This window comes from Chinchilla lanigera, unplaced genomic scaffold (genome assembly GCF_000276665.1).
Source record: "Chinchilla lanigera isolate Chin_1 unplaced genomic scaffold, ChiLan1.0 scaffold00127, whole genome shotgun sequence".
Lineage (NCBI taxonomy): Eukaryota > Metazoa > Chordata > Mammalia > Rodentia > Chinchillidae > Chinchilla > Chinchilla lanigera.
The window spans coordinates 1,726,547-1,741,116 of NW_004955528.1; the positions used below are offsets into that span (position 1 = coordinate 1,726,547).

General features: G+C 63.5%; 1 protein-coding gene across 3 annotated transcripts in view; it reads left to right on the forward strand.

The window, feature by feature from the left end:
* Lama5 (laminin, alpha 5) overlaps window positions 1-14,570 on the forward strand; it is a gene marked incomplete at its 5' end in the record, with an annotated part of 40,265 nt that overhangs the window by 13,437 nt on the left and 12,258 nt on the right. Inside the window, 35 exon segments of one of the 3 annotated variants that reach the window (XM_013507490.1) lie at window positions 602-717; window positions 818-936; window positions 1,016-1,106; window positions 1,353-1,487; window positions 1,622-1,681; window positions 4,711-4,851; window positions 4,933-5,070; window positions 5,166-5,300; window positions 5,372-5,506; window positions 5,579-5,716; window positions 6,155-6,207; window positions 6,466-6,571; window positions 6,665-6,717; window positions 6,801-6,906; window positions 7,344-7,443; window positions 7,604-7,760; window positions 7,867-8,005; window positions 8,202-8,344; window positions 8,424-8,530; window positions 8,661-8,814; window positions 9,025-9,185; window positions 9,260-9,368; window positions 9,676-9,773; window positions 9,855-10,056; window positions 10,192-10,318; window positions 10,773-10,912; window positions 11,392-11,507; window positions 11,584-11,795; window positions 12,160-12,364; window positions 12,523-12,667; window positions 12,843-12,983; window positions 13,120-13,281; window positions 13,521-13,622; window positions 13,720-13,803; window positions 14,307-14,537. In XM_013507490.1, coding sequence (XP_013362944.1) covers window positions 602-717; window positions 818-936; window positions 1,016-1,106; window positions 1,353-1,487; window positions 1,622-1,681; window positions 4,711-4,851; window positions 4,933-5,070; window positions 5,166-5,300; window positions 5,372-5,506; window positions 5,579-5,716; window positions 6,155-6,207; window positions 6,466-6,571; window positions 6,665-6,717; window positions 6,801-6,906; window positions 7,344-7,443; window positions 7,604-7,760; window positions 7,867-8,005; window positions 8,202-8,344; window positions 8,424-8,530; window positions 8,661-8,814; window positions 9,025-9,185; window positions 9,260-9,368; window positions 9,676-9,773; window positions 9,855-10,056; window positions 10,192-10,318; window positions 10,773-10,912; window positions 11,392-11,507; window positions 11,584-11,795; window positions 12,160-12,364; window positions 12,523-12,667; window positions 12,843-12,983; window positions 13,120-13,281; window positions 13,521-13,622; window positions 13,720-13,803; window positions 14,307-14,537 — 4,561 coding nt within the window. 3 annotated transcript variants of the gene reach the window in all.

Sequence of the window (14,570 nt, forward strand, 5' to 3'; positions counted from 1 at the left end):
GTGTCCCTGAGCAGTAGATGGCTCCACCCTGTCCTCAGCTCTGACCAGCTGTCCCCCTGCCAATGGACCAGCAGGCAGAAGGCCCGCCCTCCGACCTGGGGTCTGCCTCATACTGGAGGAGGAAACGGGTTTTGGCCGCTTGCCCTAGGGAGCTGCCTGGACACACGGGGTGTCTGGACTGCCTGCTAGATGAGATCAGGCCATGGGGAGCAGATATGTCCTTTTCTCTAGGACCTGGCTTAGGGAGCCTGGGCTTGGGTCCTTCTGGTGGGAATGGCCAAGGCTCCAGGCCACCGAGTGCCTCAGCACACCCGTCCCCACCCCCTCCACCAAGGCCCTCCTTAGCTGCTACCCCATTCCCCTTCACCCTGTGCCTATTCCCTGAAATGAGGGCAGCTCTGCAGAGCCATGGGGTGGGTGACAGTGGGTCCAGCAGGGACAGCTAAGGAAACCAAGGACAGGAACCTGTGCCTGCCTGGCAGACCAGCAGTAGCTGAGGGGGACCACTTGGCCAGAAGGGGCACCGGGGACCTGCCCCTAGAGCCAGCCCTGTGCCTCTCTGGGAGGTCTGAGCCCCTCGGTGCCCGTGTGTCACCCACAGGCTGCAGTGTGCCTGCCAGCACAACACATGTGGGGGCTCCTGTGACCGCTGCTGCCCCGGCTTCAACCAGCAGCCATGGAAGCCGGCCACCACTGACAGCGCCAACGAATGCCAGTGTGAGTCTCCCCGTGCCCACTCACATGCCGTGCTGTTGGCACCATGCTCATGGGACCTGTCCCAGAGGGCATGCTGACAGCTGCGTCCTCTCCTCTCCAGCCTGTAACTGCCATGGCCATGCCCATGACTGTTACTACGACCCCGAGGTGGACAGGCGCAATGCCAGCCAGAACCAGGACAGTGTGTACCAGGGAGGGGGCGTGTGCATCAACTGCCAGGTGGGCCGGCAGGAGGGAGGTGCGGGCTGGCACCGAGGCGGGTGGGGCGGGGCCTGGACTCACGGCCCTGCCTTCACAGCATCACACCACTGGCATCAACTGTGAGCGCTGTCTGTCGGGCTTCTACCGCTCCCCGGACCACCCTCTGGACTCCCCCCACGCCTGTCTCCGTGAGTGGGCTTGGCCGGGGTGCGGTATCTTGGGGCCTGCATTGAGAGGGGGTGCCCTGAGCTTCAGGGCTGCCCGGGGCCCAGGTGGGCAGCAGGCTTCCATGCCCCCAAGAGACCTGGCCATGGTTCTCAGCCCCACTGCCCAGGTGAGGGGGACAGAGGCTGCAGTACCTTAGAGCCAGCTCCTTGGGGCCTGCTAGTTCTGAGCTTGGGGGCTCACAGATTCCTGATCCTAATCCCGGCCAGGCTGCAACTGTGAGTCGGCCTTCACCGATGGGACGTGTGAGGACCTGACTGGCCGCTGCTACTGCCGGCCCAACTTCACCGGCGAGCAGTGCAACGCGTGTGCCGAGGGCTTCTCGGGCTTCCCACACTGCTACCGTGAGGCTCGGCTGGTGGCCGGGGGGAGCCTGGGAGCCCTGCAGTGGTGGGGGACCCAGGGCAAGAGACCCCGGGCACCCAGGCCAGGCCCAGAGCGTGCCGAACAGACCTGCTGACCTGTGCTCTCTCCGTAGCCGTGCCGCCCTCCCACAACGACACCAGGGAGCAGGTGCTGCCAGCTGGGCAGATTGTGCGTAAGTGTCCCTGGCCCCAGCAGAGCATACCTAAAGCCTGGCGGAAAGGGCGAATTGTCATCTTAATTACTTTTTTGAGCTGTTGTTTTCTATGCAAATGAGGCAGAGTTGCACGGAAAACCTTAAAAAGATAAATAAGCATGAAGTCAGAGCAAGACATAGCTTGGCGTGGCACCACGTGTTGGTGACCCCTCTATACTGCCTGAGCGCCCTGTGGCCACTTTGCTCTTCCAAACTGCTGAGCGGCGGGCACGGCCTGGCAAGTGCTGCCGCCATGTCTGCCTTCCACAGCCCTTACGCAGGCAGACGCAACACTTGTTAGCCAGCCCCCGACTGCTCGGTATTTAGGTTCTCTCGTCTTTTCATTCCTTCCTCCCCTGCCCACTCCTGGCCTCCCTCCTTCCCCCGCCTCCTTTCTTTCTGTCTGCCTCTTTCTGTCTGTCTTTCTTTCCTGCCTGCCTTCTTTTCTGACAGGATCTGACTGTGTAGCCCAGGCTGGCCTACCTCAGCCTCCCAAGTGCTGGGATGACAGGCGTGCGCCGCCACGCCCGGCTGTCCTCCTCCTTTAATGGTGAACATCCTGGCGGTTCAAACCACATGAAGCCTTGAAGGTGGCGCTGGTCTCCAGATGTGCTCTTCTCCAGATGTGTGTTGTGCAGGTCTTGGCCACAGGCTGCCCAGATGCTCTCAGAACCAGCTTGTCTGTGCGCGGCGGCATGGAATGTGGTGCAGCTGCGGGGTGCGTCCTGGCAGCTTGGCCGGCAGAGCCTCCTCTGCCCCGTGCGGAGACCAGGTCCCCTTCTCGGTATCTCAGGTGACAGTTGTCGCCGTCTGCTGCTTTCCGGGGGATGGGCCTGAAGTTGGCCCGTGTGGCGTCCGGGCTCTTGGCCAGCTTGTCAGGTTCGGTCATCCTGGCCTTTCGGATGGATTCTGGTGTGAACCAGCCCACAGTCCTCGCCGTCAGCATCTGCCTTTCTGCTCATTATTGGTGTGGGCTGTCCCTTAGTCACCGTGTTAGCCATTTCTGCAAGTTGTGTGGGTTTTCTTCCCCCTACCTGACATTTCCTTTGTATTTTTTAGGGGCTTTTTTTCATGCCAGATTCCCAAGCTTTTAGGTGACCCTACTGGTGCTGTCCTTGGTTTCTCGGACTTGGGGGCACTTGGACCCAAGCACTGGCTGTGCTGCTGATTCTGGGGTGGCTTTCTTTCTTACGTCTCATCAACAGTGTAAACCAAGGGTCAGCAAAGTTTGCCAAGGGGCCAGGAGGTGAGCGAATGTCTTAGACTTGGGGGCTGGGGGCCCACGTGGCCTCTGATAGCATGGCCTTGGAATGGGGGGGCTGGGTTGCCCCCAGTAAAACTATTTACAAAGCAGGCGGCTGAGCCCTTGCCGTGTAGTTTACCGATCCCCAATGTAAACTATTGAAAGTTCTCTCCTGCGGGCTCCTGGCAAGCGCTCAGTAATTACCTCTGGTGGTGAGGTTTTCCGCTCTTAATTTCTTTATTGTACAATGAGTTACATTAAGGTCTTTCCTCACGTGAACCCAGTGCAGAACATAAATGTTTTCTTGCGTCTGCATTCACAAATGAGTCTGGCTTGAAGGTGTTGTGTTTTTGTGTGCTGCCTTGTTCTTCGGAAATAATCCATATTTTTCTGCATTGCAGATCAGTTTAAAAAGTCACAAGAGCCGGGTGAGGTGGTGCATGCCTATAATCCCAGCTCTTGGGAGGCTGAGGCAGGAGGATTGTTACGAGTTCGAGACCAGCCTGGGCTACAAAGTGAGCTCAAGGCCAGCCTGAACTGCATAGCGAGACCCTGTCTCAAAAAGACAAAAAAAAAAAAGTCACAAGAATTATCTGTTTGTTAAAAGTCAGAGCCAAGTGCAGTGGTGTGTGCCTGTGGTTCCGGCTGTCCAGGAGGGCGGGGAGGAAGCAGGAGGCAGGGTGGTGGTGAGCCTGAGAGTTTGGCGCCATCCTGGACAGCACAGCCAGCTGCCATTGCTTAAACACTAACAAAAAAAATTAAAATTTGATACAGCTTCTAAAACATCTTGTCCTGACACCTGTTATTCAGGTTACAATGTTAATTTCTCCTGTGGTTATTGTATCTAAAAGTTTTCTACCTCATCTCTCTCTCATCTTCTGGTTATTCATGTTTTCTTAGCAAACTGCTTGTTTCATTTGAGTGTTTGTTGCTGCATTCTGTTATAATGTTTCAATTTACTTTCGTCCCTGTTACTTTCTTTTTTTCCCCTTTTCTCTTGATCTGATCAAGTCACAATTTGCAAAGTTATTGACGTTTTCAAAGTATAGCTTACCCCGGGCTCAGGAAGCAGGCAGGGCCCAGTACCGGGCGTGAGGATGAGGCTCTTGAATGTGACTACAGGGCCTGTGTTCCTGCCTCCGGAGGCTCCCACTGGGTCTTCCATGCCAACCCAAAACCTTGGGTTTTATCACAGGAAAGGAGGCAGCCTGGCCACTCTCAAGTTGGGCCGTACCTGCCCTTGTATCTTTTTTACTTTTTTTCCATTCCTGACTTTTGCCCCTTTGAGCAACAGAGCGTGTTTCGGTGTTGGGCCGCGTTGCCGCTGCTATTAGGACGTGCGCTCCCCATGCGGGTGTGCACGTTCTGGCTCTGGACTGGGTACTGAGCGGTTATTTCTCTCAGTCACAAACACAGAATATTCGCGACCCGCTTTTCCTACGCAGTTAGGATAGTCAGCATGCTTTTTCTTCCTTCTTCCCAACGCTCAGCGTTGTTTATAAAGAAAAGAAGTTTCTGCTTAGCTTGTTATGGTTTTGTTTTTATGGTTTTCCTGTGTTCGTGGCTGTAGTTAACTTGGATTTGCATTATGAACGTCGAATCCTGCGTGTTTATGGCTGTGCTGACCCCACGGCGTGATTGTTTTCCCAGAGCGCACCTTCCGCTCCTGGGAGTCTTTATTCTTTTAGTAAGAATGTAAGAGAACAAGGCTGTGGAGGAGGCCTCAGCCTGCGGTCTCTAAGCCTCCCCTCCCCCTCCCGCCCAGACTGTGACTGCAGCGCCAGTGGGACCCAGGGCAACTCCTGCCGGAAGGACCCGAGTGTTGGCCGCTGCGTGTGCAAGCCCAACTTCCAGGGTGCCCACTGCGAGCTCTGTGCCCCCGGCTTCTACGGGTCGAGCTGCCAGCGTGAGTGCAGCCCTGTTCCCAGGCCCCACGCCCCGCAAGTATTCCTGTCTTGTCCTGAGTGTGAGCCGCCTTTCCCTGCAGCATGCCAGTGCTCCGGTCCTGGGGTGGCCGACGGCCTCTGCGACCCCGACTCCGGCCGATGCAGGTGTCGCACTGGCTTTGAGGGGGCTGCCTGTGATCGCTGTGCCCCTGGCTACTTCCATTTCCCACTGTGCCAGCGTGAGTGGTATCTCCGATACGGGGCATGGGGCGATACGGGGCACGGGGCGCAGCCTGCCCGGGTCAGGGGTCCCTGTGACACATCTGCTCCGCAGTGTGTGGATGCAGCCCCGCGGGGACCCTGCCCGAAGGCTGCGATGAAGCTGGCCGTTGCCCATGCCGACCCGGGTTTCATGGCCCCTATTGTGACCGCTGCCTCCCGGGCCACCACAGTTACCCCAACTGCTACGGTGAGGTGGCTGGGGGGGGCGGGGACTAAGCCCTGCACGGGCCCAGACCTGACCACGTTGTGCCCCTACAGCCTGCGCCTGCGACCCCCGGGGAGCCCTGGAGCAGCTCTGCGGGGCAGGCGGTTTGTGCCGTTGCCGTCCCGGCTATGCGGGTGCCACCTGCCAGGAGTGCAGCCTTGGCTTCCACGGCTTCCCCACCTGTGTCCGTGAGTGCCTGGGAGGAGGAAGGAGGCGGGTGGAGTCCCCGCCTCCAGCTCACCCCTGCCCTTGTCCCACAGCCTGCCACTGCTCCCCCGACGGCTCCCTGCACTCGGCTTGTGACCCCCGGACAGGGCAGTGCAGCTGCCGGCCCCGTGTGACGGGGCTGCAGTGCGACGCATGTGTGCCTGGCGCCTACAACTTCCCCCACTGCGAAGGTGAGCAGGGTGGGGTAGGCGGGCAGGCCTTGCTCTTGGGTGTGACGTGCTGTCCGCACATCCCAGGCTCCCGGGGTGTGTGTGTGTGTGCACAGGCTTGTTCTGGAAGTGCACCTGCGTGCCGTGGGTGTGCTCATGGGAGATGCACGTCCACCCGTGTGTTCACGCGGTTCTTCCTTGTGCATGTGTTTGTAACTTGTGGGTCGGTGCGTGTGTGTGCTCACGGGTCCACGCGCTGAGTGTGCCTCCATGTGTGTGCACAGAGTGTGCTGTGTGGTTGGGAGGCCCTGTGCCTGCCTCTCTCTTCCCCTCAATCGTAGCTGCAGGAGACGTGCGTGCTGGCTTCTGAGGGGACGTGGGCTTGGGTCAGGCCTGGGAAGTCGCTGGCCTTCAGGGGTTAGTCACCAAGGGATGACCAGCTCGCTTATCTCTCCATAGCTGGCTCCTGTCACCCTGCTGGCCTGGCCCTGGCCAATCCTACCCTTTCTGAGGTGAGCCCAGGTCTGCTCATGGTGTGGGGATGGGGGGGCCACCTTGGACAGAAGTCCCGGCCCGGTGAGGCCCTGGCTTCCTGCCTGCAGCTTGGCTGCCATGGCAACCTCGCGCCTGTCTGCTCTTCCTGCTGGTCCTTTGCCCCGGTTCCAGGTGACTGCCAGACACAGAGCGGGGTCTGCCCTTTATCAGGCCCCAGGGCCGAGGGTGTGTGGGGGAGGCAGGGCCCACTGTAACCTGCCGTCATCCTCTCTGAGGCACAGGGCCCCTGTGTGTGCCGGGCTCACGTGGAGGGGCCGAGCTGTGACCGCTGCAAGCCCGGCTTCTGGGGGCTTAGCCCCGGCAACCCTGAGGGCTGCACACGTGAGTGCCTGGGGCGGGATACTGGCTTTTGTGGGGAGCCAGGGTCCGGTCTCCTGTCCCCAGCACCCCTCAGGCCTGTTCTACTCTCTGTAGGCTGCGACTGTGACCCCAGGGGCACACTGGGTGGCGTTTCTGAGTGCCAGCCGGTGAGTTTGCGGGTGGCAGTTCTGGCTGTTGGGGGTGGTGGGTTGGCGCCCCTCCCCGGTCCCACTTTCTGTCACGGCCCCAGGGCAGTGGCCAGTGCTTCTGCAAGCCCCACGTGTGTGGCCAGACCTGTGCAGCATGCAAGGACGGCTTCTTTGGGCTGGACCAGGCCGACTACTTCGGCTGCCACAGTAAGTGCCCATCCCTGCTCTCAGGCTGGGTCATGGATAAGGAGACCCCGGGGGGCACAGGTGGGTTGCGGATGCCGGCCGGGCCTGAGCACAAGGAGGCCCAGAGAATGGACTGGCGTCCCTGGTCAGGCCTGTGCTGGGATGGGAGCCCAGGCACTGCCTGGGCGTGGATCTTGGCTGCACCTCATAGCTCTGTGCCGTAGCCCTGGTGGACACCCCTGGCCACCCCAGCGCCCGGTCCCTCAGCCTGGGTCCCAGAGGGCCCCAGGACCTCTCTCGCTGGAGGAGAGTTGGCTTTTCGGCCCTGTTGCTCCCCGTGAGAGTGGGTGGGAGAGGAGCAGCTGCCTCTGAGCGGAGCAGAGCCCGGAGCTGGGAGGAGCCCTGAAGCAGATAGGAGCTGTGCGGGCCCTGACCGCTGACCCCTTCCTCTGCCACAGGCTGCCGCTGTGATGTTGGCGGTGCGCTGGGCCAGGGCTGTGACCCGCGGACGGGCGCTTGCCGGTGCCGCCCCAACACCCAGGGTCCCACCTGCAGCGAGTGGGTGCCTCACGGAACGGGCCAGGGAGTGGGAGGCGGCTTATCCCAGGCTCCCCCGTGCCCCTTTCCACGGGACCCACGTGGGGCCACCCGGCTGTCCCTGGGCGCCTGGGCAGCCACAGAGCCATGCCTGCCCCACTGACACCCGTGCCGTGGCCAGGCCCGTGAAGGACCACTACCTGCCTGACCTGCACCACCTGCGCCTGGAGCTGGAGGAAGCAGCCACGCCCGAGGGCCACGCCGTACGCTTTGGCTTCAACCCACTGGAGTTCGAGAACTTCAGCTGGAGAGGCTACGCACACATGTCGCCCATCCAGGTGGGCTGAGGCACCCCGTCCCAGACTCACGTGGGAGGTAGGGCCAGCCGTGGTTGACGGGACCAGGGCCAAGCGAGGTGACCCCATTGTTCCACGTCTACCGCAGCCCAGGATTGTGGCCAGGCTGAACGTAACCTCACCTGACCTCTTCCGGCTGGTCTTCCGCTATGTCAACCGTGGGCCCGCAAGCGTGAGCGGCCAGGTCTCCGTGCGTGAGGCCGGCAAGTCTGCCACCTGCACCAACTGTGAGTGGGAGGCTGGCCCGTCTCGCCCGGCCTTCCCCGCGTGCCCACCCCACCATGCCTTCCCCACTCCTCCCAGCCCAGCCGGCTCCTCTGGGTCTGCCAGGGGGTGGGGGGGCTCAGTCTGCCTTCCCACACTGCGGGGGAGCTGCAGCCTGGGGCAGCCCAGGTGCCAAGCCCGGGAGTCTCCCCTCCCCAGGCACAGAGCAGAGCCAGCCCGTGGCCTTCCCGCCCAGCACCGAGCCTGCCTTCGTCACTGTACCCCAGAGGGGCATTGGGGAGCCCTTTGTGCTGAACCCTGGCACCTGGGCCCTGCTTGTGGAGGCCGAAGGGGTGCTCCTGGTGAGGTGGGGGCCAAGGTGGGGGTTGGGCACGGGCCTTGGGCCAGGAAGCCTCAGTGTCCACTCCCTGCCTCCACCAGGACTACGTGGTCCTGCTGCCCAGCGCCTACTACGAAGCAGCCCTTCTGCAGCTGCGTGTGACTGAGGCCTGCACCTACCGACCCTCCGCCCGTCCGTCTGGGGAGAAGTGAGGGGCCACCCAGTGGGGCTGGGGCGGGGGCTGTGTGGATGACCTTCCCACCCCACCCTGCTGCATCCCAGGCAGCCTCTCAGGGTGGCTGGGTGGACTGGTGCTGACCTGTCTCTGTCCCTTCCAGCTGCCTCCTCTATGCCCACCTTCCTCTGGACGGCTTCCCCTCGGCTGGCGGGCCCGAGGCCCTGTGTCGCCATGACAACAGCCTGCCCCGGCCCTGCCCCATGGAGCAGCTCAGTCCTTCACACCCACCACTGGCCGCCTGCCTGGGCAGTGACGTGCGTGTCTGAGGCTCACGGGGGCGGGGAGGACAGGTGTAGGACAGGCCCACGTGCCTGTTCCTCACCCAGCTCAGGGATGCCTGGCACTGTCCCCAAATTTGACCTTACCTGTAGTCACCCGGCCTTCCCCCTGCTCCTCTGTGGTCCCTGGGAAACAGAGGTAGGGAGGACAGGCTGTGGGCTTCTGGTCACCCTGCTCTCCCACAGGTGGACGTCCAGCTCCAGGTAACCGCGCCACGGCCAGGCCACTATGCTCTGGTGGTGGAGTATGCCAACGAGGATGCCCGCCAGGAGGTGGGCGTAGCTGTGCACACTCCCCAGCGGGCCCCCCAGCTGGGAGAGATCGCCCTGCATCCCTGCCCATACAGGTGGGCCAGGAGCAGGCTGGGGGGTGTGGGGTCGGCCCAGGACTGCCCAGGCCCTGACCGTCCCTGCCCGCCAGCACCCTGTGTCGGGGCCCTGTCCTGGATACCCAGCACCACACGGCCACCTTCTACCTGGACTCGGAGGCCAGTGTCCGGCTCACAGCGGAGCAGGCGCGCTTCTTCCTGGTAAGGCCAAGTGGCCCCTGGGACATTTTCTTCCTGCACTGTGGAAGGAGAGCGTCGGGTCCTGTGCAGGGAGCAGCCTAGGGTCTGTGAAAGGCTGGACCCCTCTCCGGCCTGAGGCACTGACGGGGAGGTGGCCATGGAGGCTGTGTGAGTGGGCTGCCGGCCTCGGGGTGGCCCCTTGGTCCTGCGTCCGGGGCCGGCACCTGTGCTCCAGAGCAGCACTGAGCTCGCTTGGTGCCGGGTTTGGGTCTGGCTGTGTCGCCTCCTCACTGCCCGAGGCACAGCAGTGTCCTGTCTCCTCCCGCAGCACAGCGTCACGCTGGTGCCCGTGGAGGAGTTCAGCACGGAGTTTGTGGAGCCCCGGGTCCACTGCACGAGCAGCCATGGCACCTTCGGGCCCAGCAGGTAGCAAAGCGGCGGGGGCTGGGGAGGCCCGTGGAGCCCCACCAGCCAGGGTGCCTGGACTCATGCGCCGTGCCCCCCCAGTGCCTCCTGCCTAGCCTCCCGCTTCCCGAAGCCGCCGCAGCCCATCATCCTGAGGGACTGCCAGGTGCTGCCGCTGCCGCCCAGCCTCCCCCTGACTCACTCGCAGGAGCTCACGCCGGGTGCGGCCCCGGCCGGACCCCAGCCTCGGCCCCCCACTGCCGTGGACCCTGACACAGAGCCCACCTTGCTGCGCCACCCCCAGGTGAGGGCCCAGCTGGGCCGCGGTCTCTGGAGGGGTGGGGAGCGGGACAGGGCAGGGGTCAAGGTGACTGACTGGGGGCTGGATTGGGACCCCGCTGTTCCAGCTCTGTGCACTCACTGGCACTTCTCCCTGCAGGGCACTGTCGTCTTCACCACCCAGGTGCCCGCCCTGGGCCGCTATGCCTTCCTGCTGCACGGCTACCAGCCGGCCCACCCCACCTTCCCCGTCGAGGTGCTCATCAACGGGGGCCGCGTCTGGCAGGGTGAGAGACTGGGAGGGGCCGTCACCCGTGACGTGGCCAGATCGTGTACACCAGGGTGACAGGCTGACACATCCTTGCCCTGCAGCCGGTTCTCAGGCGAGGTGTCTCAGGGCCACTGTGGGCTTTAGCCTCCATCTAGCTCACTTCTGTCCCTGGGAAGGTCTCATCCCTGTGTGTGTCCCCTACACCCGCCCGCTGCGTTAGCGTGCTCAGCTTGGGTCTCCGTCACACACGGTGAATGAGCATTTGATGCAGAGGCTCAGCCACGCCAGGGACCTGCACCCAGGGGTGCTCTTGCGCAGTCTCGGGGGCCGCAAGCTCAGTGCCTGCAGTGTGTGTCGCAGTGAGCACTCCTCCGCCAGGCCCTGCTGGTGTCCCCGAGAGTGCCACGGGCCCAGGCCGGACAGGGGGTGCTCGGCACTGGCGCCCTGACCTCGCCCCCTCCCTGCTCCAGGCCACGCCAATGCCAGCTTCTGCCCACACGGCTACGGCTGCCGCGCCCTGGTGCTGTGCGAGGGCCAGACTGTGCTGGATGTGACTGACAGTGAGCTCACGGTGACCGTGCGTGTGCCCGAGGGCCGGTGGCTCTGGCTGGTGAGTCCCAGGGCTGATGTCCCCACTCAGGGACCAGCTTGCCGTCTGCCACACCAGTGAGCGTCTCTGGGTGCGCCCCCTGCCTGTGCTGCACCCTGTGCTGGGTGCCGAGTGGGGTGGCCTCTGCCATGGGGCTTCCAAGGCCTCCATGCTGTCCATCACCCCGGCCCTGCTGGGCAGAGTGGCCTTCCTGCAGAAGGTGGGCCCAGGCAAAGGAGGAGAGGTGGGCCCAGGCACTGCTGCCCCTTCACGCTTGGACCCACAGATGCCCCCAGGCTGTGTGGCTGTGGCCGGCTCCTTCCTCCTTGCCAGGATCAGTGGGCTTGCCACTGCCAGCAGAGCTGGGCTGCCTGCGGACCCGGCCCCTGGGCGGTGGGGAGAGGCGTCCCTCGCTTCCCATTCCTGTCGCAGGCTCTGGCCACACGGCCCCACACCGGGCCCTTGTCGGCCGGGGAACCTGACCAGGTGCTGTCCTCCAGGACTACGTGCTCGTTGTGCCCGAGGATGTCTACAGCTCCACCTACCTCCGGGAGGAGCCCCTAGACAAATCCTATGACTTCATCAGCCACTGTGCTGCCCATGGTTACCACATCAGGTGGGCTGGGCTCCGAGGGCCGGGGTGCGGGCTGGCTGGGCCCGGGGCTCGCCTCACCAGCTGGCCCTCTTTGTAGCCCCAGCAGCTCGTCCCCGTTCTGCCGGGACGCTGCCGTCTCGCTGTCCCTCTTCTATAATAACGGGGCCGTGCCTTGTGGCTGCCACGAGGCGGGTGCCACCAGCCCCACGTGCGAGCCCTTCGGGGGCCAGTGTCCCTGCCGGGCCCACGTCATCGGCCGCGACTGCTCCCGCTGTGCCACCGGCTACTGGGGTTTTCCCCGCTGCAGACGTGAGTACGGTGGCTGTGGGAGCACTGGTGCCCGGGGCACTCGATCCCAAGGGGGACTGCCTGGTGGAGGGGTGCTCCCGAGTCAGGGGCATGGCGGCCAGGGAAGCGTCCTGCAGCCTCAGGACAGCTGGTAGCCCAGGGATACCCACCCTGCAGATTTGTCTAGAAGGTTCCAGGGACCCACAGGTGCCCCCCAGCCGCAGGCACTGGGCCTTGGCTCTGGGCAGCGTTTCCCTGCCAGGGGCTCGGCCCAGGGGGTGGGGTGGGGGTGGGCCCGGCCAGGCCCCTGCCTTCCCACCACCGCCTGAGGCCTGCAGGGGAGCCTGAGTGGGCCGAGGGTCAGCCAGCAATGTCCACCCTACAGCCTGCGACTGTGGTGCCCGCCTGTGTGACGAGCTCACGGGCCAGTGTATCTGCCCGCCGCGCACTGTGCCCCCTGACTGCCTGGTGTGCCAGCCCCAGACCTTCGGCTGCCACCCCCTGGTTGGCTGTGAGGAATGCAACTGCTCGGGGCCCGGCGTCCAGGAGCTCACCGAGCCTACCTGTGACGTGGACAGCGGCCAGTGCAAGTGAGCGCCCGGGGCAGTTCTCAAGCTCCTAGGCGAGCCCGGAACCCACCCTGCTCCCCAGTTCTTGGGAGACACTGTCCAGGTGGGGGCCCCACGGGTCTGGCAATGCCAGGGGCCCAGGGCGGAAGGGGACTCAGCCAGCCTGTGTCCTCCGGCAGGTGCAGACCCAACGTGGCCGGACGCCGCTGTGACACCTGTGCCCCAGGCTTCCACGGTTACCCCAGCTGCCGCCCCTGTGACTGCCATGCGGCTGGCACTGCGCCAGGCGTGTGTAACCCCCTCACAGGCCAGTGCTACTGCAAGGTGAGAGGGAGCCTGCACCCGGCCCTGACCCTGCTCGGTCTCAGCTGAGATGTCTTCCGCAGCCCTTAGGGTGGGTGGGGCTTCCCGGAAGCTTTTAGGGGTAAGTGGGTGGCAGTGAGCCAGGGGCCAGCCTCCCTGGACACAGCCAACCACCCCTCATTGCCCCCACCCCTAGGAGAATGTGCAGGGCCCGAGGTGTGACCAGTGTCGCCTTGGGACCTTCTCCCTCGACGCTGCCAACCCCAAGGGCTGCACCCGCTGCTTCTGCTTCGGGGCCACAGAGCGCTGCAGGAGCTCTGCCCACGCGCGCCATGAGGTAGTCTGCCAGGCTGCCGGGACGGAGGGAGGCGCTGCCTCGGGCGGCCCTCGTGGCTCCCCGCAGCAGGGACTAGAACGCAGGATGAGGCCGTGACGTGGGCAGCACCCCGTGTGATCCTCCTGTGTCCCCGCAGTTTGTGGACATGGAGGGCTGGACGCTGCTGAGCACTGACCGGCAAGTGGTACCCCACGAGCGACGGGCGGGGGTGGAGCTGCTGCGCGCAGACCTGCGGCACTTGGCCGACTCCGTCCCTGAGCTGTACTGGCAAGCCCCGCCCTCCTACCTTGGAGACCGGGTGAGCACGGACGGACGGATGTTGGGACGGGGCGGTACTCCAGAGGCGGCTGGAGGCCTAGCAGGGGACAATGAGGTTACGTCCAGGGACAGGAGCTGTGAGGCTGGCGGGGTGGAGAAGGAACTGGCGAGGGTGCCCAGGCCCCGCCGGGGTGGAGATGCTGTGAGGATGCGGGGTGAGGCCGCTGCGCCAGACTTTGACCCCTGTCCCGCGTGTCATCTCCCATGCTCTGCTGCCAGGTGTCGTCCTACGGTGGGGTCCTCCGCTATGAGCTGCACTCTGAGACCCAGCGTGGAGACGTCTTCATCCCCACTGAGAGCCGGCCGGACGTGGTGCTGCAGGTGGCACAGTGGGTGCATGTGGCAGGCGTGCAGGTGTGGTGCCAGCTGGGACAACAGCCCAGCCCCTTGCCAGCCCTCACCCACCTGTGTCTCCCAGGGCAACCAGATGAGCATCACATTCCTGGAGTCAGCGTACCCTGTGCCCGGCCATACCCATCGAGGGCAGCTGCTGCTGGTGGAGGTGAGTGGAGCTGGCCTGGCCGCCAAGCAGGGCAGGACCCAGCCCCTGTGCCCAGTCCATGAGGGAAACCAGTGCAGGGGCGGGAGGGGTTCGCGGCTGGCCTTCCTCTCTGGGCACTCTTACCCCGTGCTGGTTTACACATCCTTGACTGTGACAGGTGGGCAGCTCCCTGCTGCTCTGGCCATTTGCCTTTCTCCACTGTGTGCTGCCCCTCGGCGTTCTTTGCTGCTTTGCTTTTCACTTCTTGGTCATCTTGTCTTTTTAGCAGAGTTCATTTTTATGATACTAAGGATTGAATGTAGGGCACTAGCATTACAGGCCTGTTTAAGTTCTTAATACACCTGGAGCTGATTTTGGTGTGTGGCGTGAGGTAGGGGTCGGGCTGCTGGTCTTGCGTGTGGGTGACCTGAATGTGCCTCTGCCTCCACGTGCTGGTCTGTTCTGCTCTCCTGCTTCTGGTGCCTTTGGTGTGGCCCCACTGAGGTCCGGTCTTGGCCTTGCAGGGAAACTTCCGGCACAGGGAGACCCACAGCGCTGTGTCCCGGGAGGAACTCATGATGGTCCTGGCGGGCCTGGAGCAGCTGCAGATCCGAGCCCTCTTCTCGCAGATCTCCTCAGCTGTCTCCTTGCATAGGGTGGTGCTGGAGGTGGCCAGCGAGATGGGCAGGGGACCTCCAGCCAGCAACGTGGAGTTGTGCATGTGTCCTGCCAATTACCGTGGGGACTCATGCCAGGTGAGGTCGGGCAAGCGCCAGGCTGGGAGGCTA